This window comes from Paracoccidioides lutzii (genome assembly GCF_000150705.2).
Source record: "Paracoccidioides lutzii Pb01 unplaced genomic scaffold supercont2.10, whole genome shotgun sequence".
Lineage (NCBI taxonomy): Eukaryota > Fungi > Ascomycota > Eurotiomycetes > Onygenales > Ajellomycetaceae > Paracoccidioides > Paracoccidioides lutzii.
In genome coordinates, this window is record NW_015440956.1 from 559608 (window position 1) to 577785 (window position 18178).

At 44.9% G+C, this 18178-nt stretch overlaps 5 protein-coding genes across 5 annotated transcripts; 2 read left to right on the forward strand and 3 right to left on the reverse strand.

Moving 5' to 3' along the window:
• Positions 1-2317: 2317 nt before the first annotated feature.
• Positions 2318-2674, forward strand: PAAG_04188 (hypothetical protein; the record flags this gene model as incomplete). Its single annotated transcript, XM_015845202.1, has 1 exon — positions 2318-2674. The coding sequence occupies one exon, from the start codon at positions 2318-2320 to the stop codon at positions 2672-2674; it is 357 nt and encodes a 118-aa protein (XP_015699428.1).
• A 2932-nt stretch (positions 2675-5606) lies between these two features.
• Positions 5607-6731, reverse strand: PAAG_04189 (GTP-binding protein GTR1; the record flags this gene model as incomplete). Its single annotated transcript, XM_002793871.2, has 2 exons — positions 5607-6444; positions 6538-6731. The coding sequence occupies 2 exons, from the start codon at positions 6729-6731 to the stop codon at positions 5607-5609; spliced, it is 1032 nt and encodes a 343-aa protein (XP_002793917.1).
• A 937-nt stretch (positions 6732-7668) lies between these two features.
• Positions 7669-9372, reverse strand: PAAG_04190 (hypothetical protein; the record flags this gene model as incomplete). Its single annotated transcript, XM_002793872.2, has 4 exons — positions 7669-7752; positions 7806-8398; positions 8466-8955; positions 9028-9372. 4 exons carry the CDS (start codon positions 9370-9372, stop codon positions 7669-7671), a joined length of 1512 nt encoding a protein of 503 aa, XP_002793918.1.
• A 3495-nt stretch (positions 9373-12867) lies between these two features.
• PAAG_04191 (UBA/TS-N domain-containing protein) lies at positions 12868-15641 on the forward strand (the record flags this gene model as incomplete). The annotated part of the gene is made up of 2 exons (XM_002793873.2): positions 12868-15444; positions 15540-15641. 2 exons carry the CDS (start codon positions 12868-12870, stop codon positions 15639-15641), a joined length of 2679 nt encoding a protein of 892 aa, XP_002793919.1.
• A 543-nt stretch (positions 15642-16184) lies between these two features.
• On the reverse strand, positions 16185-17771 carry PAAG_04192 (hypothetical protein; the record flags this gene model as incomplete). Its single annotated transcript, XM_002793874.2, has 1 exon — positions 16185-17771. One exon carries the CDS (start codon positions 17769-17771, stop codon positions 16185-16187), a length of 1587 nt encoding a protein of 528 aa, XP_002793920.1.
• Between the last annotated feature and the right edge of the window lie 407 nt (positions 17772-18178).

Sequence of the window (18178 nt, forward strand, 5' to 3'; positions counted from 1 at the left end):
CGGTTTCATATAAGTAATAGCCTTGTATAAGAGATAACAATTGAAGTGCTGATATGATGAGAACTAGTACTTTCAGAATAACTTCATTGCTAAAAATTGATATCTAATATACTTTCTCATTAATAGCAGTCTTTATAGAGAGATGAGAATGATGAATTTAAATGTTCAGTTGATATTACGTTTCTGTTTTTGAATCAATTGATGTATTCGATAATGATGATTATCAACATAGTGGAGCTTGAAAAAGAGCTATGAATTTTTATCAGTTAGAAGATAAATAATCTGAGTATTATCATTGTAAACTATAGAGTTGCAGTCAAGATCAAAACTCATCTAGGAAAAATCTCACTTTCAATAAATAATCTCTTTTGATATTTAAGATAGAGTTAAAAGCTCAGATTCTATAAAAAAGATATTAATAATTTATTACTTTAATAGCTTTCAGTCAATAACATTATCAAAGAGAAGAATGACATATTCATTTATACTCTGATAAGTGCTAAAATCATTGCCATGATGTTGTGAACCAACAGGAGACTCCCAGGGATCATTGGATAAGAATTGCAGAGGATAAAGGAACTAGGGTTTCGGACGGAATAACCGTGGGTTCCGGGACTAACCTAAAGAGATGGTCACGTGATTGATAGATTGATAGATTGGTATGACTATCTATCGGACGTTACCAAGTCTACCGGGTGGTAGATTGGTAGGCTGGTATGACTATATACCATGGGCTGTCAGATCTATCAAGAGGTTTCCATCATGTATATAAACACGCTCATTACCCCTAGGATCAAGAGGCCTATCTTCTTGATCACGATCAATTTTATATTCTCCATTCATCTACCTGATCTCTACTCCATCCTACCCACATTGTGTCTGCGTTTATCTGATACATCCCCGCTCCTATACTTGTCATAGCTTTGACCACCTAACTGTACACCCTCTCAGGTGCCCGTCTCACTCAAGCCCTACGCACACCTGACCCCCTAGCCGTAGCTATCGTTGGTTATAAGGATCCTCTAATTGACGTCCTTACTACTCGTGATAGTGGCACTACCCCCTGTCCTAGTTATCAAGCTTACGGCACTCCCGTTCGGCTTAACCTTACCCTTCGGCTACAGGTGAAGCTTGCTAGTGATAGAGGCTCGGTAGCACATGAGCTGTGTCACAGTAGACCTGAAGTGATGATAAAGTCTCTGTTTCATTAGAGTTAAATGCCAGGGCTGTGTATTCAATAGCTATATATCAATGTTGATTAGCATACATGATAACTTTATCAGCTAGATTTATCATATAACTAGTTAAATAGTTAGCTAAGGCGCTAGCAGAGAACAAAATTTCAGATCATGTAATTATAACTGAGTAGATAATGATATTGAAGTCATTGTTTTATTCTCAACTCCTGTCAATATCACTGTTCTGATAGTAATAGAATTGATTATGATGAACACTTAGTGTATTGATTTCAGAGATAGGATAAGATAATGTAATTTCTAATATAATTAAGATATTGCTATGTAAATTAAATATGAAACCTTTAGAAAATAGAAGTAAGAGTATTGATGAGCTATTAAGCAAACCTCAGGCTCATAATATAAAATTATATATGTTATGCATGATTCTTTATGTGATTAAAAAAATGTCATTTCCATGTTACTGTCTCTTATTTAAATTTATGAAAAATTGAATCATATTTATATATTAAGGAACTGAATCACCCTATTCCTGATAAAAGGAAAAGGAGGAGAAAAAAAGGAGAAGATTTTATATAACTAAGTGACAATTTCAATATAACTGACAGTTATGTAAGTGATGGCCTTGTAATGAGAACTAGTGATTTCAGAATAGCTTCATTGCTAAAGACTGATACCTGACAGGTTACAATTCAACAACAGAAGATGGGTCCTTTAAGTTTGCAGACACTTCAATGGTTTGATAGTTTTCTACTTGATCTTAGTCCTCTGTTTTGACATTCATAACACATGTGAATGTACGCAGTGTAGATAATCCAAAAAGTTTATGTTCTCCAGTGTGACAATTCCCTGTGTTAGTATATAGCTCACAGGAATAATGGAACATTAAATAGCTAGAATCTTGATCTCGGGTTTGATATCTCCCCTGTATGCTGTTATTCCTCTAAAGAGAATGGAGGAAGACAGGGTATGTGGAAATTTCCACAGCGTGTCTTGTCCAAGGGTCCACCAAAGATACGTCAAAATGGCTCTCTGGTTCAATAAAGATTGACCGTTTCTGGAAACTTCTAGGGCTTTAAGTCCCAGATTTTCGAAGGAGTTTTTATGATAAACCCGGAACAATGCAACCCTGGGGTAGGGTAGCTTTCCTAACCCGTCTCTTGAAACTACTAACCCCAGTCCGGTGCCTGAGAGTTCGGGACCTTTCCCCACAACTGCGGGCAAAAATTACCTCAAACGGCGTGTGGGGGCTTTTATCCTTATTTCCTGGGAAGGTTTCTCCGATAGGACATATCGGTGTTTCACAACGAGCGATCTGGTCGAATATCGAAATATCTGACTCTTACCAATATCCTTTAAGGCCTAGCAGAAGGTCGTTTGAAAGGGAACGCTGGGTTCGAAAATGGGATGATGCCCCCGGCAATCTCTTGGTCTTCTTCCGCATCCAGGAGTGGGCCGCACAATTGATCATTAGATAGAGCAGGGTTTGAGCCTGATATTTGCATAGGTTTTCACTGATAAATAAAGGGTATCAAGAAGGTCCACTACGGCCAGGGAGACCACTCCAACTTGCTTTTCATGGAAGTTGGCAGTTCTCATAGCTAGGACTTCAGGGATTAGTTAACTAGTGTTTGATGAGGCGTCTCCCCAGACAAATGTCTTTTAACTTGTATAAACTGATAAGCTAATTCAAAAGCTCCCAGGGCAGCAGATAACGTTGACGCAGACATAATTGTGGAGAGCACCTGAATTTATTAGGTCTCCTTAATTGCAGCTCCTATGACCAATGCTTTCAACAGTCGGATCAATGAATGTGCATTTGATGGAGGAACTAACAGGCCACTGAGACTAATCAGGGGGAAAATCCAACCGAATCGCCCAATTAACACGTGGTTCTATGGACACGATGCTGGAGCTCTGTCCTTTAACTATATTTCAACGAAGAAAACGGGAGTAAGAGCCCGCTTAGTGAATCAATTCATGCTATTCTTGCATGAGAAGCCACTAGGTGCTTTGGGGATGTCGAGACTGCTGCTTGCTGTGTTGCACACAAGCTCGAGCTTTCGCAATACAAGGAATCGCCAGCAAAGAAACCCAATTTGTGTGGGATGGTTGGTCTTCCATTGGTGGGAGGACTGGCCAGCTAACTGATATACGCGTACATCACGTGAGGTGGTGCGGCTACCGGGCGGTCATGCCCAACAATTTGTGCCGAGGCACTTATGCTGAAGCAAAACATTGGAGGTGTTTGGCGACAGGAGGACCTCTGCATGGTTTTGAGAGACCCCCCTTTTCACCGGTTGTGAGATCCCCCAGGATATACAAATCCGGGTAATACTACCAATTCAGATTCCTCAAAATCTCAGAATGTCTAGAACCATTGGCTGTTCGTTGAGAATATCTTCAAGGAATTGGAATTTCGCAAATTTCCATTCAGTTCCCTTGACTCTAGGGAGCAATATTGCTGACGGCAGAAAGCCCATTCTCTGCGTTCAGCCTAACAAGTTATATGAAGTCAATGGAGTATTCGCCCTTGCAAATGTTACACCTATTTCAATGAACCAATTGCAGTGGCGTGTGTTCCTGCAAAAATCGATTCGAGATTTTTTTTTTTTGCTTTGGTATAATTGAAAAGTATGAATTTCTTTGCCGCTGTTATTACCAGTGGCGGGATATTGCAGAATCGTCATGTTGAATGGGCAGCAAAACCAATGATATTGTATCCCGATCGACCAGGATGAGAGTCAAGCATTCATGGTAATTCGGGCTTGGACATATTGCATACTTGTGACACTACTAGAACATATCAACAAATAAAGTAATCCAGTTGCTCAACAAGGGGCAGTTATCCCACACAACATCGGACAAATACTAACAGTGTTAGCACCGCTACACAATTTCGAGAGAAAGAATCTAGAAAACAAGAGATACAGAGGTTGGGGGGCGCGAAATAATGACTGGATCAAGTTCTTAGAGATTCCTCAACTTGGTCGACCGAATGTCCGACAACCGATTCCGTGATAGGACAGTTTAACCCTTCGTGAGAAGGACAATATCTTCCAATGAGTTTTCTCAAACATCTTTCCTTTGCCGTTAAAACAACTCAACCTAACACCTACTTGGCACGGATCTCTCTGGTTCAGATATTCTGCAGCTCCCACGTTCTGCTGTCTTAATGAAAGGAGCCGGGAGTTTTACCATAAATTAACAGAGTCTTTACTCAGCAGTCTCCCACCCACTGTAATTGATTCTCCATTGAGTTATATATATATTTTAAGAGTTTGATACATTTAACTTTGTTCTTAATGGTTAGTTTGTCGTATCATTATGAAGTTATGAAGTAAGAAAAAATCTCATGAAATTAGATGCACTAATACGGATAAGTAACTGGGTATGTAGGGAGGGTAGGGAGGGTCAGGGGATTGAAGGATGAATGCGCGGAACATAAAATATATAGATAATATGGAGTATATGGAAACCGGCTAACCAAATTCACTACATTTTAGTGGCAACGGAAGGACACCGGGGAAAAAAAAAGATAGAGGGAAGAGGATGGAACAGGAACCCCCCCCCCCCCCCCCCCAACCAACCTGGGAGGGGGGAGATATGCATACATTATCATCCCATGGCAGTCATCCCATCATTTCCACGAATACCACCGCTCACCGTCTGCGGTGACATGGCCGTCAATCGTTGGCAGGTCCTCTGAGAAAAGCGGCTTGGACTCAGGAGGATACTGCCTAGGGATGGGCGCAAAGTCTGCCATCTCCATCAAGGTAAGTATTCGTTTGATGGACAACGGATAACATTTGATTTATGGAGTGCTGAATCAGCCATGCTTTGTCGACTCTGCTAAGGAGCCTATGGTGTGGTTGAATGTGGGCGCTCTGGTTCGATCGAGTTATCTACTTCGAATCATATAGATAACTGGCAAAGGTAACCAGAGAAACAACAGGCAAAAAATAAAAATATATAAATATAAATATAAAGCTCGGGAGCCATGTTTATAATAAGGAATATCTAACATTTGTCTGTTATCTGGCCTAGTTCGCAACTCCGGCCAACTAAATACGCAGGGCAGAATGATCCCAAAAAAGGCGCGAGAGTTTTATAAGAAACATGCTTATCCCTCCAAATTCATTTAAAAGGGAACAAGGACACGGGAATTTTCATAAAAGTGTGTTGTACATACCAAACCCATTAATCGGTCCACACAATCGGGTCTCAATTTTTGCTTGTTAAGAATCCCTTCATCAGGTAATAATATATATGCAAATGTGAATGAAAACAAAAAATATATAAATAAATAAATAAAGGGTATCTTTTTATACATGGGGATTGCGTTGGATCAGATGCCAACCACTACCACCGAAATTTCGAAACCAAAAGAAGTAAAATGGATAAATAACCCTATAGCGTCTCGGGTGGCCCAGTAACATAACCATTTGAAATATTTCCGCGAGGGGTGGGGTCAGCGTAGGAAAGTGGGAACCAGTCACCGCCGTTTGATGCTGACGCCTTGCGGAAACCTTCACGGGCAAGCATCGTGTTGAGAACAGCACAGTTATAAGCCGCTTCACCAGGGGGAACCACGATAAATATATATGTATTGTCGGTGAATCGGCCCAGGAAGACATTGAATTGTAGCGTTTTGATATGCATAACTAGAAATCCCGCGGAAGCTGGAGTGGTGTGGGTATTGCGAGCAGCACAATGCTTAAACGATTTCATAATATTGGAGAGACGCTCGTGACGGTCAAATATGGGGTTCAAGCGGCCGATTTCCGAGGCTACAGACGTGACGGTAAGGAACGTTGAGCGTTCAAATAGAATGACCTCCTCCGCCTCGATCCTTTGGGCGAAAGCCTGCAGGAACCGCTCAATGACTGAAAGGTTTGGAATAAGCTTGTGGACAATTCCTGCCCACGCCTTATACAAGGATTGGTCCCATATACTGCTACCAAATGTAGTTATTGCAAAGGACTCTGATCTTGCACGGATGAGAGAGGAGCGCTCCTCGTATATTCGCTGCCGATGCTCTGTCTGGATCAAATCGAGTTTATGGATGAGGCAGAAGACAAATGCATTTGGGCTGAACTCTTGGAGGGCGGTTATGATGGCAAAATAGGTATCGAGGTCACGTTCGACTTCGCGGGATTCAATATCAAAGACATAGATGAGTACAGCAACGTCGGAAAATATGTTCTCTCTTTGCGACGCAAGATACGTCTCCATGAATGCATCCTGCCTAGCAACTTGGAATAAACCTCCCGTTAAAATTAAACTCTCAATAGATCCTCTCAGAAGAAAACTAGACATAATTCATGGATTGCAAACTCACCCCCCGCAATCCCAGAGATTCAAAGTCAGATTGCCCATGAATTTGACATGGCTATGCTCCACGTCGATAGTGGCTCCGAGACGCCGGACATCCTTCGCGACATAGTTGCTGAATATGATCGAGCGCATGGACGACTTCCCCGATCCGCTCTTGCCCATAAGCAAAACCTTGCGTTTCTTCTTTCGCATATCCATTGTGGCTGTTTTGCTGTTTTGATATAGCAATATAACCCGTGGCGCCTCAGTTATTTTATTATTGCCAGTGGACAGAGATGTTGCTTGTTATCAAGTTGTTCTGGGCGTAGTTGTTAAGAAGAACCTAATGGAGATATTGCGCTTCTTTGTTCCTGGCCTCAAATCTAGCCCAACAGCCGAACCGTAGCCAAGGGATGGGAGTTGCACATTCGATTATTCGTCTCTGTACCTCGACTGTCATATATTCGTTATTTATCTTGGATGTCGGGTAAATTTGACAAGCAGACGAAGGTTGCCATCATATCACGTGACCGGTCAACAGGGAGAAAGTTCTCTTATCTATATTCATCACTTGTTGAAGAGAATTTACATCCATCTACGATAATCAAGCACGTTCTCATATTTATTCGAATTTCATTTACCAGCTATCCACTTTCATAGAATTTGTTCCGCATCGCAAGCTCATCTTGCTGGGAGTCTCATCAAATACCGTTCATAATACATATCCACGGTCATCAAACATGCTTTATTTCCACAAAACTTGTTGTGAACCATTTAAGCTTAAATAACTGATTCGATTGGGTGAGATGCGAATACCCGTCTATCGAATTAAATGCAATTGGTCACATGTGTTTCTCTGCACTATTTAAAATATGTAGATTCACCCCACTAATCGAATGTCTGCTATAAATAAAGATATGGCCCTCTTCTCCGACATCTTTGTTAACTCCAAATGTAAATTATAAAAATTTGTGGGAATCAAAGTGGTTGAGGAGAATATCGAAATGAAATGGGAAAGAATTGTGGCGCAAAGTTGACACTATGTTCGCCGAAGGGGTCCGAATGAGAAAGGTATCATTATCATCAAGTGAGGTAAGTTCCAATGCCAAATCGATGAACGAAAAAAAGTGGATTGAAAGGGTTCGAAGTTGAAAAGTTAAAACACCGTCCCATCGGAGAGAATCATAATGGGCGGTTCCTTGGTGTTGGGGCGAGACACCTCCGCAATCTCACGTCCTCCCTAAAGATATGTTAGCTATTTATCGTGGGACACTTAAAAAGGACGCAACTGACCTTCCAAGTCCCTGCTTCGAGCATCTGGGCCAGAGATATACGCTCCCCATGAGCTAGGCTCAGCAGATTGTTCACTTCCTCGAGCAGTTCATCGAGGAATGCGACTGTGAGAGCCCTCCATTCCACCACCACATCATCATCTGCGGTGAACAGAGGAACAACCTCCACATTCGGCTGGCCTTTGATCGTTGCATTGGCCCTGTACGCCTGCAGCCCCCGCTCAGCATCCTTAGGTTTGAGATTTAAGAGGCCCATATCAATAAGGAGGCCTCCGTTCCGGTATTCTGGCAAACCAGTCAGAAGTTCGGTTCCGGAAAATTGTATGTTCATTACTTTCGTCATCGGTGCCATGAGAGAGTAGCAAAGCCATTGAGTTAGTTTGTGGAACGGAGCAATACTCTCCCACGGCTTCGCGGGGGGCGATGAAGGTAGAGCGGAACAGCGCCAGGCGTCTCCGAGAGACACGCCTTCAATCTGGGTGCGGGATGGAGGCCAAATAGATGACAAGCCGTCCATTAGGACGGACCAGAGTGTGGGAATAGAAATGATAGGTACGGATGAGGCGAGAGTTGTAGGGTGAGAGAGGAGATAGTCTACACACGATAAAAATTAGTATATTAAAACAACGAATTTCGTGAGAGACGGAGTTGGCTGCCGTACCAAGCATATTTCCTGGTCGCGCATCGACACCGAAAAGCTCTTGGTCGTTTAACGCTTCCGACAGCCTTATCAACAACCCTGCCCGGCCTTCCAGTCCAGCCAATGGATTGTGCTCAGAGTGTTGCATGCCCTTTGCAAGTAGCTCCACGGTGATCTTTCTCAAACCTGCGCCGTCCACTTGGCATGGCTCCGTGGGATCGCTACTGAACAGTCCGGCTTTAAACATCTCCAAGCTTGCCACCGCAAGGCCTTCGCTTCTCCTGTAAATTTTCCCAGATTCTTTGGATTTATATGACCACTTATTCCCGGACCCGGCATCCAACAAGGCTGAAATAAGAAAAAGGTCGATTAGTCGCCTTGTCCGTTCAAACGCGTCAATGGTGCTGGGCCATGACTGGAGGAGCTGGTTGATGCGAGGTCTCCCGCCAACGTCGAAATGCTGCCACCGGCCATGGGCAGGTATGCTATGGTAATCCGGGGCGTAATCTCTCTGAAAGATTTCGTAAATATATCAACATGAATCCCATTAAGAGAGAGTAGAAAAGAGGGCAACCCGAGATACCTTGATAATGGCCACAACGTACGAAGCCGTCTCCGAAAATTTACCGAAGTCAACGTCGAAATGGTTGAGTTGATTCCTCTTCGCCTTGTCCATAACAAGTTTCGACCTCTGGCGAACGGCATGGATACTTCGCAGATAAGCTGCTGGGTCAAGGTTTGGGTCGGGCGGCGGGGCGATTGGGACCTCTGGGATTGGCACAGATACGCCATTTCCCGTCTTCATGGATATGGGGACTTTCAGCGATGCGTTTGATGTTCTTGCACTGCTGGTAGATACAAACGACTCACGGTCATCTTTGTCATTTCCTGTTGACGTTTTCGAATCCTTGCGCTTAAACAAACCCATGCCGACGGTAACTTGCCGGGGACGTTCCAGAATGCCTGTAGATCGAAGAGAAAGTTAAAGAGTCTCTGAGTCTGGCCCCCTTTCAATTCCAAAAAAAAAATAAAAAAAAAAAAAAAAAAAAAAAATGAATCTGAGGCCGGCGAAATATCTGTAGGTTGAGTGGTGGTGGGAGTAAATAAGGGGTTTGGCAGAAACGGGAGATGAGTCGGCACAGGCAGAGATTGGTGGGAAGAGGGTTGGGAGGGGAACGGCTGTGAAAGAATGGGCAACTTTTTCCAAGCAAACCACCACTCTCTCTCCCGGGGGTCTGAGACTGATTTACCTAAATACAGGCTCCAGCCAGGGTTACTAGTTTTCGAAACTACAACCAGCTACCAGAGAAATCAAAATACTGCATGGACCTGTCAGCCTCGAGGGAAATCCGTGACAGGGCGACGCTGGTTTAAACCTTCAGTTTGGAAAGCATAGCTATGGATGGCTGGAGTTGAGAATCTAATGGAGATAGCTTACAGTATTTGTGCAAACTGGTCACCGTCCTCGCTACAATGCGTTGGAACTTGAAGGCGTAGGAGTCACCCAAGCTCTCAAGAATAAAATGCGGAGGGAGCTATGAACAACTTCCTCACTTCTACCTGTTTCACGATGCTGTCAGTTTGGCTCTGCTTCACCCTTGCGCTCAGCTAATTAGCTGCTGTTAGGTTTGACTTTGTGTGTACCGGAGTTTTTGCAAGTTTACTCTTCCACTTTTTGGCACAGAAAATCCGTTCTTCTGTGGAAAGGTCTGATACGAGTTGGTCCAGCCAGGCTTTCAGATGGAACGCATGGACCCGAAACACTGGGGAACCGCTTGAAATCTGGGATCCAGAACCAATTCTTTCATGCTTTTGGCATTTCCCAGAGACACTGGTTTGGTTTGTGGAGCATTGTTGAGTTTTGAACTACTATTGAAGTGGCTTTGAGGAGACTTAAGTAGCAGGCAAACCCTTGGCTCCGATGGCTTCTCTGACTGTTGTTGAAAGACAAATTACAGATTACACTCCGTTTTTCAAGCGACGGATGATGGATCGGTAACTAGCAGTGACAGAATAACGCCCATTATAGAGGAAATTCTGGAGGTAATCACTACATTTGACCGTTTGGCATCGTTAGACAATTCTACAATCACAGCCTGGATGCGTAGTTTGTCTGCTATTTATTATTCCAGGGTTATCACTTGAGCTCCAAGAAGAATCACGTTTGTGGGAAAAGATTCAAGATAATGGTGAGAATCTTCGTCGTCCACATGCAAGCCCCATAAAAGACCCTAGGAAACTATTATTTGCTAGCCCGTGCTGAAAGGGAAATCCTCTCAGAGACCCCTCAGAGAACAGCTTGGAAATGCTAGCAAAGATACTGCTATCTGCAAGGAACATGCCAAACAACAGGGGTTTTCTCAATAACCTGGCAAGAATTTTTCCCCAGGAGAAATTTCAAAATACTTCGGAAGTTTATCATCATTGCAGAGAGCTCTTTTATGCAGGGATGGGCCTAACTGTGTTCAAGAAGAAAGATTGCTAGAACATTTTTTGGAACATTCTTATTTCTATTCCGAACTTGTTTTTTATTTATGTGGGAGCTTGTGCTGTTACAACCAAGATTTAGTCCTGAGGTCCCACCGTTACATAAAAACATGTTTTGCCGATCTGCAACCTCATATGGTTTTCATCACATACGCCTATTGGATTCAAGGCGAAATCCTGTCATGAGAAAGTAAAGTCTTCCCCGGAATTTGACCGTGTACTATCGGAGTTAACACAGGTCTTTTCTTGTCAATAACAGGATAAAATACCGTTCCTCCTCAGGACCTCAGCCGCGTATCGAGGGCGACGGGAGCTTTCATGTCGTCCCAAAACTGGCAATGCGACCTGGAAGTGGTACAGGATTTAGTGCTGATGGCTCATCAAAACTGAGGACGGCGTACCCATATGTATACACTAGCCCAACAAAGGGCTGGATATTCTGTTCATTCTTTGCTCCTTATTTCCAAATTAAAATCGGCCCAAGGGACACTTGAGGAGGTTCGAGTAATTGGGTAGCTTTCCCTTGCCACCACGCATAGTTATGCTACTGACACATGAAAAAAACAGAATTCTCTCAACCCGATCTTGTGTCAATTGTGACTATTAATCTCGTTAAAATTAATGTTTTGAAATGAAGTTTAGTTACTGTGTAGGGGAAAGTTATTACACACTAACTTAACTAGGCGCGTTGGCGGGCCCTTTCCGCAGCGGCTCGAGACATGCTTGTCAACCAACCGGCACGCTGCCCAGGACCATGGAGCTGGGGGCACAGTGTGGGTTATCAGTCTTGGTGCCAAAGCGCGAAGGATCTTTACACAGGCCCCATCTAAGACTCTGGATCCTGCCACAATCAAAACTTGATTTTGTTGCTTCTTGCGTCCAATTTCCCGGCTGTGGTGTTTACTGTAGAAGTTCTGGGTTGCTCGATTCATATTGCATTTGGAATGCGGGGACAAAGAAAAAACGAAAAGCCAATCCACGGCTGCCATTGTTGAATTGCCTATTAGGATTATACTGATTATTTATCATTGGCTGCTGCAAAGGCTTTCTCTTGGGACCCTTGGTGATTAAAGGCTAGTGTCAGGCTGGACCCTGCCTAGGTGTGACTTTAGGTTCCCCGCCTTTTTTTCATTATCATCGAAAAATGAATGTATTCGCGCCTCTCAAGATATCCTCCTATTATCCGGGGGATAGAAACCTTATGCTTATCTCTGCCTTTTTTTTATGCATCAATGGAAGCGTGCCATCCAGGCTGAAGAACTTCTATACAACTTCCCTGTGCTGATGGTCGCATTTGGCCAGGCTTGGAAAATTTTCAAGGTTCATCCTTGATGTCATTCTTGACTCCATCAAACAAAACTCGTAGTTCTGAGATATCTCGTGGAAATAACAGTGAATCATATCGAATGGCATAGCGTTGATTCTATTTGGCGTCAAACATCCAATCTCATCCCGAGGTTGTCTCGGCCAAAATAACCAAACTAAACAATGATACGGATATCGGAATTTTAATTTTCCATAATGATCACATGACTATGAGGCAACTGCGCTAAACCCAAACAAGACGCCATCTCCCTGTTCAGCTCTGCTACTACAATTTAATGGAGTATATACACATTGAACCACATTGCCCTGTTCAAGCTAGGATGATCCTGATAGACGTGGGCAGTGGAGATTGATGGTAAGCGCACATGTCATGAAGAAACAAATCTGTTGTTGGTGACCGTGGGGCAACTTCAGTGTATGTGTTGCAAACCACCTGTCAACTAGCAGCATCTGAAAATTACTCCAGAATAGTGAGCTTTGCCAAACAATGCCATGCGTGCTGACAGTTGAAGAAGTGACATAAAGAACTCTAACATTTCATGTGATCGCTGTGCATCTTGCTGACAGTGTCAATCTTGTGGAGTCAATATAGTGCCAGTCAAAACACCTCATGGATGACTTATCAGGGCTAAGCTGGACTCCCGCTTCAGGGCCCGAGGCGACGAGGCCACCCCCCATGAACCCCACGTCTGCATTTTCCCAGCTACGGCCTACCCCTCCTGTACCAGGGAGGTCTACTCCTTACTTATCCGCTGGGCCTTCGGTGCGCTCGAAGGTGCCCTCGACAGCACCCACCTCCGCAGATGACAGCTTCGCAAACCTAGTGTCATTCAAATCTGCTTCATCCGGTAAAAGCCTTTCCCTCCTTGAACAACAAAAACATTTGGTGGAACAGAAAGCACAGCAGGAAGCAGAAAGAAAGGCTCAACTAGAAGCTCAATATGGAGGGAACAACGCGCAATTCTGGAACAGTTTGGCCAAACCCCAGACATCTAAATCTCCTGCAACTCCAGATCAATTAATGGAACAAAGTCAAACTACGACTGATGAAGATGATCTTTTGGCTGCTTTCAATTCGTCGGCCCCGGTCGATGCATCTACAAATTTCCCTGTGCCCGGTTCTAGCAGATCTTCAAATAATACACCAGTCCTAGAGCTTGGACAGGATGTTAAGTGGCCTATGAATAACCCTTCCATAATAACTGATGATGACTATGACCCATTTGGTTTGCGCGAACTTAATTCAAAGGATATGCCTCAGTCAACTTACCCCAAAACCGACGATGAAGATGTTCTAGGCGTATTGGGCAGACCTGCCACTGAGTCTGCGTCGAAGTCGGATGTCGAAATTTCTGTCATTAAGGAACCCGCTAGGAGCCCGTCTCCCGCCGTTTCCGTCATAGATAGGCACATTGCTGAATTGGTCGATATGGGATTTCCTGCGGATAAAGCCCGAGAGGCTCTTGAGGTGACCGAGTCAGGGACTGATGTTCGGGCAGCAGTTAGTTGGCTTCTGGATCAAGCTCATGAGGCAAAGCAAAAGATGAGGAGCAGAAATAGAGGAGTTGGCAAGGATGAACTAGGCGATAGGAGCCGTGAACGTGAACGGCTTTCCGACAGTAGACGCCCCGAACTGCGGAACAACAGTGTCCCTGCATGGATGCAAAACGAGGAACTATCTCGTTCTGCAAGCAGCCGCGCAGATAATAGAAGCCCAATCTCTATTGACAAAGATGCGGCGGCATTGGCAGCTGAATTTGGTAATAACCTTTTCAAATCCGCTAATTCCCTTTGGAAGACCGGAACGAAAAAGGTGCAGCAAGTTGTGCAAGAATTTAATTCACCGGCTGATTTAGGCCAGCCGCGTTGGATGCGAGAATCTTCAACTGCCTCGGAAAAGGCACGTTCTCAATCCCGGGGAAATTCCCCTCCAAATCCGAAAAACTTTACAGATGAAGCGATGCTGCTTGAATCAGGGGGCCGGCCCAGCAAATCATCCAGAAGAAGGGAAGATATGTCCAAAGCACAAATTCCCCGAAGCCGATCTTCGCAACCAGCTTTTCAAATGGACATACGATTACAAAGTAGAGAAGAACCTCGAGATCGACTCTCTCGTGTGCACGCTGAGGAACAGGCCGCAGAAGCATATATTAGCCCTGCGAGGAGAAGTAAAGCAGCTGCAACTCCTCCCGCTTCCGAATCCCAGCCTGATTTGTTTGAACAGCTCAGCCCAGTTCACCAGCCAACACGGCCCGCAACAACATCCCCCGTACCCCAGGCCAGCCAAAGCCTACCATCCAAACCCCTACCTGTGCATCCAAAGGCTCCGCTACGGGAAATTCCCCAGGTTTCAGCTGTAGCTCTTGCGTCCTCACACAGTCATCGTCAGAAGGGTTCAGAAGCCTTTAGGAGGGGTGATTATGCTGCTGCCCATGCATCATATTCTTCCGCCATTTCTGAGCTTCCAGAAAACCACCCCATCATGGTTATTCTACTCTGTAACCGTGCCCTGACAGGGCTTAAAGTTGGTGAACCAAAATCAGCAATCAGAGATGCGGATACAGCCATCTCAATCATTGGCCCGTCCAAAGGCGAGTCGGAAAAAATCGATCTAGGGAACGGGGAACCAAGCAAAGACATGAGGAAAGTTTTTGGCAAATCGTTAATGAGAAAAGCTGAAGCATTAGAGCAGCTTGAACGGTGGGCGGAAGCCGCGCAGGTCTGGCGAGATGCAGTTGAAGCGGGCCATGGTGGCAGCACCAGCATCCAGGGACGAAACAGGTGTGAAAAGGCGGCTGGTATATCTCAGCCAACTTCACGAACATCAACTCCGGCGACTTCTACTCGCCCACGACCACTCGAGAAGCCTGTAACTCCCTCAACTAGATCCACGCCCACGAAAACACATACTGCCAAGCCAGCTGAGGCAGTTAGTCGCCTCCGTGCAGCCAACGAGGCAGCAGACCGAGCTGATAATGAGAAATTCGCCCTTGCTGATTCTGTAGAGGCACGCATAGCAGCGTGGAAGGGAGGGAAACAGGATAACCTGCGGGCTCTTTTAGCAAGCCTGGATACCGTTCTATGGCCAGAGGCCAGTTGGAAGAAGATCAGCATGTCTGAGTTGATTCTGCCCAGCAAGGTTAAGATCCAGTACATGAAAGGAATTGCGAAGGTGCATCCAGATAAGGTACGTTTTATGACATTTCCATCCACTTCAATTATTTCTGCAATCATGCGATCTTTTTTGCTGAATTTTTCCCTCCCCTCTTTTTACTTGAGCAGATACCTGTGAATGCAACCACAGAGCAAAAAATGATTGCTGGATCTGTTTTCAACGCATTAAACGAAGCATGGGATAAATTTAAACGCGAAAATGCACTTTAGAATGGATCCCGGCCGCTTCTCTACTTCTCACATCTTGGGGATACAAAACCGTTCGAATTGATTTTGTGACTGTTCCCTTCACGATCCTACGAGGTCCTTTTCTGCCCACAATTATTCTAGACTACATCATTTCTCCTTTCCAGTACCATGAAAAACTGAGATATCAGCTTCTTGCCTTGCTTTGTAGTTGGATTGTTTTGATTCTTCCACGACGATAATGAAAAATAGACGTTTATAGGTTTTGGTGTTCATTTCTGGCTCCTCTTTTAATTAAAATCATGGCTTTTTGATAAGATTTCTCTGCCTTTCGAGCAAATAGACCAACTCTTTAAATTCTGATGAGTGAGTCAGTTCTCCATTTGATTCTGGGTTTCTGGGTGCGTGTCCTTTCTCCCCCCCCCCAAAAAAAAAAAAAAAAAAAGAAAGAAAGAAAGAAAGAAAGAAAAAGGGGAGAGAGAAATAGAACAGGTTGTAGGAGCCCTCCCTTGACATGATTCATTCTATACATGTTAGATATAGTACATTTGCCAGATACTTCAATAATCACTCCCTCTCCGCCTCCGTCGTTTTCCTCTGAGCTTTAGCTTCCCGTTTCAGCTGCTTTTTGCTCTTCGCTCCGGTCGTCGTCCCATCTGCGGCTCCCGGTTTCGCAACAGACGGCCATTGTTCCCGACACCGTTTCTCTTCATCTTCGGACCATGCAACGGGCAAAACGGCAAAGACAAGATATGATGTGTGTGTCTTGAGGTCCGGTTCGGAGCGATGGATTACGTGTCCCTGTTTGTAGGTTTGCACTGGGGGTTCCAGAGGTGTTGTTTGTTGGAATTGTAATTGGCCAGATAGGAGTGAGGAGGTGATGTTATCGTGGTCGTTGTTGTTCTCTTCTATATCCACCATACTGACAACTTTGTTATTTTCAGCACCGTTGCCACCCTGTTCATTCTCATTCTCAGTTTCCTCTTTCGAAGTAGTCACGGGCTCACTATCCGCCTCGCTTTGTCCCTGGCTGGCATGGAAAGCTTTCCCCCGCTCTTCAATGGATCGAAGCCTCTCTATCGATTCCTCCACGTCCCGAGGACCGGGAATGGTTCCCCGACCTTTCTCACCCTCAGTCCCATAACGTTCTCTCCGCACCTCAATAAACCGATGCGCTATTTCAACCATCGATATAGATATCCAGTCATGTTGCCGCATTGCACTAATTGTCCGCTGAACTTGTTCCAGACACGGTGAGAAAGTACATATATGGATTGGCGACGACGGGTCAAGGGGAGAAGGTGATCCGTCCGCTGGTTCTCGAACGAGATGCTTCAGTGCATGCCAGGGGGCTGGGAGGTCTAAGAATATAGCGTTGGCTCTGGGAGATTCGCCGGTAAAAGCCTCCCGGAGCAAAAATCCTTCATTATAGACGTCTCGGTGGTTCACGTGGACGATACCTTCCAGACCATGGTCGCGTATCTCTTCGCGAACTTTCATCGCCCGTTGCGCATGGAATTCGAAGCTGTAAACTTTACCCAGACGCTTGTTCCTTTCTGTATCTGTTTGTGAGGGGTATCCGTTAAATACGGCTCTAGCAGCAGCATGGGTGAATGATCCGCTTCCTGCACCTGCTTCTATAAGTGTGCTTCCAGGCCTGGCACGTATCCGGTGTAATATATAGCTGTAATCGGGGGTATATACCACTTGGGTTCGGTGGGGGAGGGAGGCAGTCCAAGACTCGGGGGTGGGGGGAAGAAGGTGAATGAATCCACTGGCTGCTGCGACGGCAGCCTTGGGAGTTATTCGTTTCGCATCCGTGTTCTCATCATCGTCGTAATCGCAACTGACTTCCGAAGTATCTATTTCGTCGGCTCTTCTTTTTAATGTAGTAGTTTGTTTCTTTGTTAAGCGCCCGCGCGAACCTGTGTCGACTTTCGACGCAACTATCTGTGAACCCCAAGGTTGACCGATTAATGTGCTGTGTGGAAATGAACCGAAGCGCGTGTTGGTCACTTTCCCCTCGTCATATCCTAGGTTTTCGTCATCGTGAGCTCTGAGCACTACGGGCATCAGAAGGTTGCGCTTCAAGTGCAGGACGGCGAGAGAGTCTGCCTTGGCCGTGGAGCCGGGGGTGAGAAACGGCGACGCCATGGCACGGTAAAGGGCAAAATGCTAGAGATTGAGGGATGGGGGATGGGAGAATACGATGCTAAGCAACTCATCAAAACGGGTTGCTCTCCTATGTCGAAAATTAAAAAAAAAAAAAAAAAAAAAAAAAAAAAAAAAAAAAGGGTGTCAATCAAAGATTCATATCTGATCTATGGTTAATGTAATCCCTATTGCCGTTAGCGACAGTAAAATAGAAAATTAAAAATGGTTTTGGCCAAATAGGGTTTAGGGCTAACTCAGCTGCTTTGAAGCTTCAATCAAGGAAGTCAAGCGGCAGGTGCGTTGGTGCATCAAATCGGGCAAGTCACGGCCAGTCAGCCACCGCAGTCAAATCCCCAGTCCGCTATCTCTTATTATACCCCGCGCTTCACCTCCTCCCTTCCCCCTAT